The sequence below is a fragment of the Balaenoptera musculus genome, chromosome X, assembly GCF_009873245.2.
Source record: "Balaenoptera musculus isolate JJ_BM4_2016_0621 chromosome X, mBalMus1.pri.v3, whole genome shotgun sequence".
NCBI classification, from domain to species: Eukaryota; Metazoa; Chordata; class Mammalia; order Artiodactyla; family Balaenopteridae; genus Balaenoptera; species Balaenoptera musculus.
The window spans coordinates 112,972,562-112,975,862 of NC_045806.1; the positions used below are offsets into that span (position 1 = coordinate 112,972,562).

The 3,301-nt window shown below is 44.6% G+C and overlaps 1 protein-coding gene across 1 annotated transcript; it reads left to right on the plus strand.

Annotated features, from left to right (window-relative positions):
- The first annotated feature begins 849 nt into the window (after window positions 1–849).
- Window positions 850–3,060, plus strand: LOC118888143 (small integral membrane protein 10-like protein 2A). The gene has a single exon (XM_036839073.1). It carries the CDS (start codon window positions 1,041–1,043, stop codon window positions 1,272–1,274), a length of 234 nt encoding a protein of 77 aa, XP_036694968.1. The 5' UTR covers window positions 850–1,040; the 3' UTR covers window positions 1,275–3,060.
- The last annotated feature ends 241 nt before the right edge of the window (window positions 3,061–3,301 follow it).

Here is a 3,301-nt window from a genome sequence, read left to right on the forward strand (position 1 = left end):
GAAGATGGGATCATATTATTCATCCTTTTCTGCCACTTGCAAATCCATGTGTACACTGATGCTCACTGCAACAATTTTTGGCATAAGAAAAACTGGAAACATTCAGAACGTCCATCAACAGGGGACTTGTTAAACGAATTATGGAACATTATTAGTCAACATATGTATTGGTGTAATAATCCGTCGTCAAAGGGAGTGAGGTAGTTGTACATTATTGACATGGTAAGAGCACTGTATCAACACATCACATCTGGAAGTACATACAGGAAACGTAACCTCAGTTCACGGCGGGGGAGGGGTGGGGAATGGGAAGCTAAGCAGGGAATTTGCTTTCCATTGTTCTCATTGTGCTGCTGACAATCTCTAAAAACTTGTTTGTATAACTTTTCCCATTAGCAGAATACTACAGATGTAAAGCAAAAGCAAAAATAAGACGCTTGAATGAGTAAAACAGAATGTACACATCTTAAAGTTAAATTAGTGGTTTTGGTGTATTTGTACTAGCTCACAACTGAGGATTGAAAAAATTCCTAAAGGGATTTGAGGGAACAGGAAACGCGTTCACGCTTCGAAGCTGCTCAAGATCGTGCTTATGAAGGAACATTTCTAACGTTCTGAGCAAGTTTCGTTTTGCTTCCGTTAAAATTTAAAAATTAAAAAAAAAAAAGACCACCGGGGTCAGGAAGCTAGGTCTCCCGGGTAAACTGCACGCCCCTCCCCCTCCCCCGGCTCTCCCCTCCCCCCGGCTCCCCCCCTCCCCCCGGCTCCCCCCCCACCTTCCCCTCCTCGCCGTCCGGGGGCTCCTGATCCCTGGCGCCCAGCCCGACCCCGCCCCGCGCGGCCCCGAGGCAACTTAGCCCGGCGGCCCGGAGGGGCACCAGGGACCGCGGTGGCCCGAGGGCAGCCAGAGGAGGAGGAGGGCGCCCGCCGTGCAGCGCAGCTCGCATCTGCGGCCGCGCGATCCACCTCCCGCGCCGATTCCCCCGCGTGCGTCCCTCTGTCCGCGGAGCCGGCGGGAGGCCCCGGGCTCTGGGCGCTGTATGGGAGGCCAAACCAGACCGATGGCGGCGGCGGCGGCGGCGGCCCTGTCGGGCCTGGCGGTGCGGCTGTCTCGCTCGGCCGCGGCCCGCGGCTCCTACGGCGCCTTCTGCAAGGGGCTCACGCGCACGCTGATCACCTTCTTCGACCTGGCCTGGCGGCTGCGCGTGAACTTCCCCTACTTCTACGTCGTGGCTTCAGTGATTCTCAACGTGCGCCTGCAGGTACATATTTAGAGCAACTAACTCTGTGGCATTGGGGGGTGCCCAGCAGGATGGCTGACCTCCACCCACCGCCCTAGAGCAAAGCGACCAGCTCGCCTCGCGCACACAGACTTGCCGGCCTGTCTTGCCATTGCCCCATCTTTTCATATAAATGCGTGGCTAGAAGTCATTTGCGGAAAGCCTGCAATATAATCAAAAAAGCCTAAGATATAATGAAAAGTTGAATCTCAAGGAAATAGCTAATTCAAAGAACAGAACTTAAAAATCTGAAAATCCTCAGAAATATCTGAGAAGTTCTTGCATCCATAAAACAAAAGACAGCACCGAAGGTAGGGAAATGACAATAAGCACAGGATGCCCTAAGGGGGAAAAAAGGAAAAGTTACTAACAACTTAAAAAAAGATAAACTGTACAAGAATGGTCCAAATAGGAGGCAAATCCTCCAAATTAGAAAAAGAAGTGAATAGACTTCCAACTGAATGGAATCGATTCCAGGCAACAGAAATTTATCGCATGATCGGGAAGGCATACATTTCTTCATCCCAAAAGAAACGACAACAGCAAACAGAACCTACTGGGAAAAACAAACATTTCAAACTACAAGGAGAGCATGCTTCACATATGAAGCAACCTCAGACGTGGCCTGTTTTTCAAGCGTTGCCTGGAGTGTGAGAAAGGGAATCTGAACCCTGGCACGTGGATCAACACTCAATCCAATCATAGCGTTCAACTTTGCTACTCAGTGAACAGTGTTTAAATCATCACTACAATGGAAATATTAGTTATGCTTTTTCATTTTTAGAGTAAATCTCTAGGCACAGCAGGGGAGACTTAATTATAGTTATAGAACAGAGTGGGAATGTTAACCAACTTTGACAAGTACAGGCAACAAGTTGGCAGGCAGAGAGGAGGAAATGGAACAGTGGTGTTATTCTCCTAAACTAGGAAGTCCAGATACTGTCTCTAGTTGAAAGAGTAAGACAGATTTAGGGGTTAGATTTTTAAAGTGAACAAGGTAACAAACAGAAGAGTTAAAAATAGTGATACAACCATATGGAGGGGGGAGGAAAACCAAGGGGACAGCAGGAAGTCAGCAGAAAATGCTTCATGTCATCAAGTTAAGAAATAGTAAGAAAAGCATATTATTAGGAAAAATGGAGTTAACCTCTAAACAGACATGTAAAAGTTTTTGCCTCTGGGCTGGGAAAGCAAAAGTTGAGAAGGGTGGGTGGGGATTTACTGCTTTTCATTATATGTCCTTTTGTACTGGTTGATTTTTCTAAATCCTTTATATGCATGTATTACTTTGATTAAAAGTTAAAACTTATTACACATGAATTTACTGCAATTAGAAGGAAATCTGGGGGAAGTGGGGGTACGTGAGTTCAGGTAGATTCTGCCTTCCTATCTTTCTGCAATAGTGGATGCATATCCTAAAATGTTCCTGAATGATCGCATGAAATATGATTTCCTTGCTTTCCAAGCAAACCATAAGACCATAAGGAAATGCCTCATGAAATGGCCAGTAATCTTCAGGTAGCCCAGAGCTTCCTTACTCTATGTAACTTTTCACGAGCTAACATCTGCAATGTCACAGTTAAAGTAAAAACAAAAAGTGTGATTTAATTTTTCAAAACTGAAAAATTTTAAAACTGGAAAATTGGACAAGTACCCCATGATGTTTAGACAAGGTTCTTACACTTTAATATTGATCATAATGGCAAGACAGGGGAAATAAGCTAAATGTACAACGGGAGCTTGGCTAAATAGAAATAGTCCGTCTATGTAATGGGATACTATGTAGCTATTAAAAATAAGGAATTATATTTTATCCATGTGTAATAGATGTGAAGTCACCTCACCAATGGCTCAAGTGATTGAGCCAGAGAGAAATATATATATATTATATAATATACATTTATATACTCCACCTAGTTATAGAGAAATAATAATACTTGCAAACACTATTGCACACTTACCATAAGCCATGCAACGTCCTAAGCACTTTATATACATCATTACATTTATCCTCACAACAA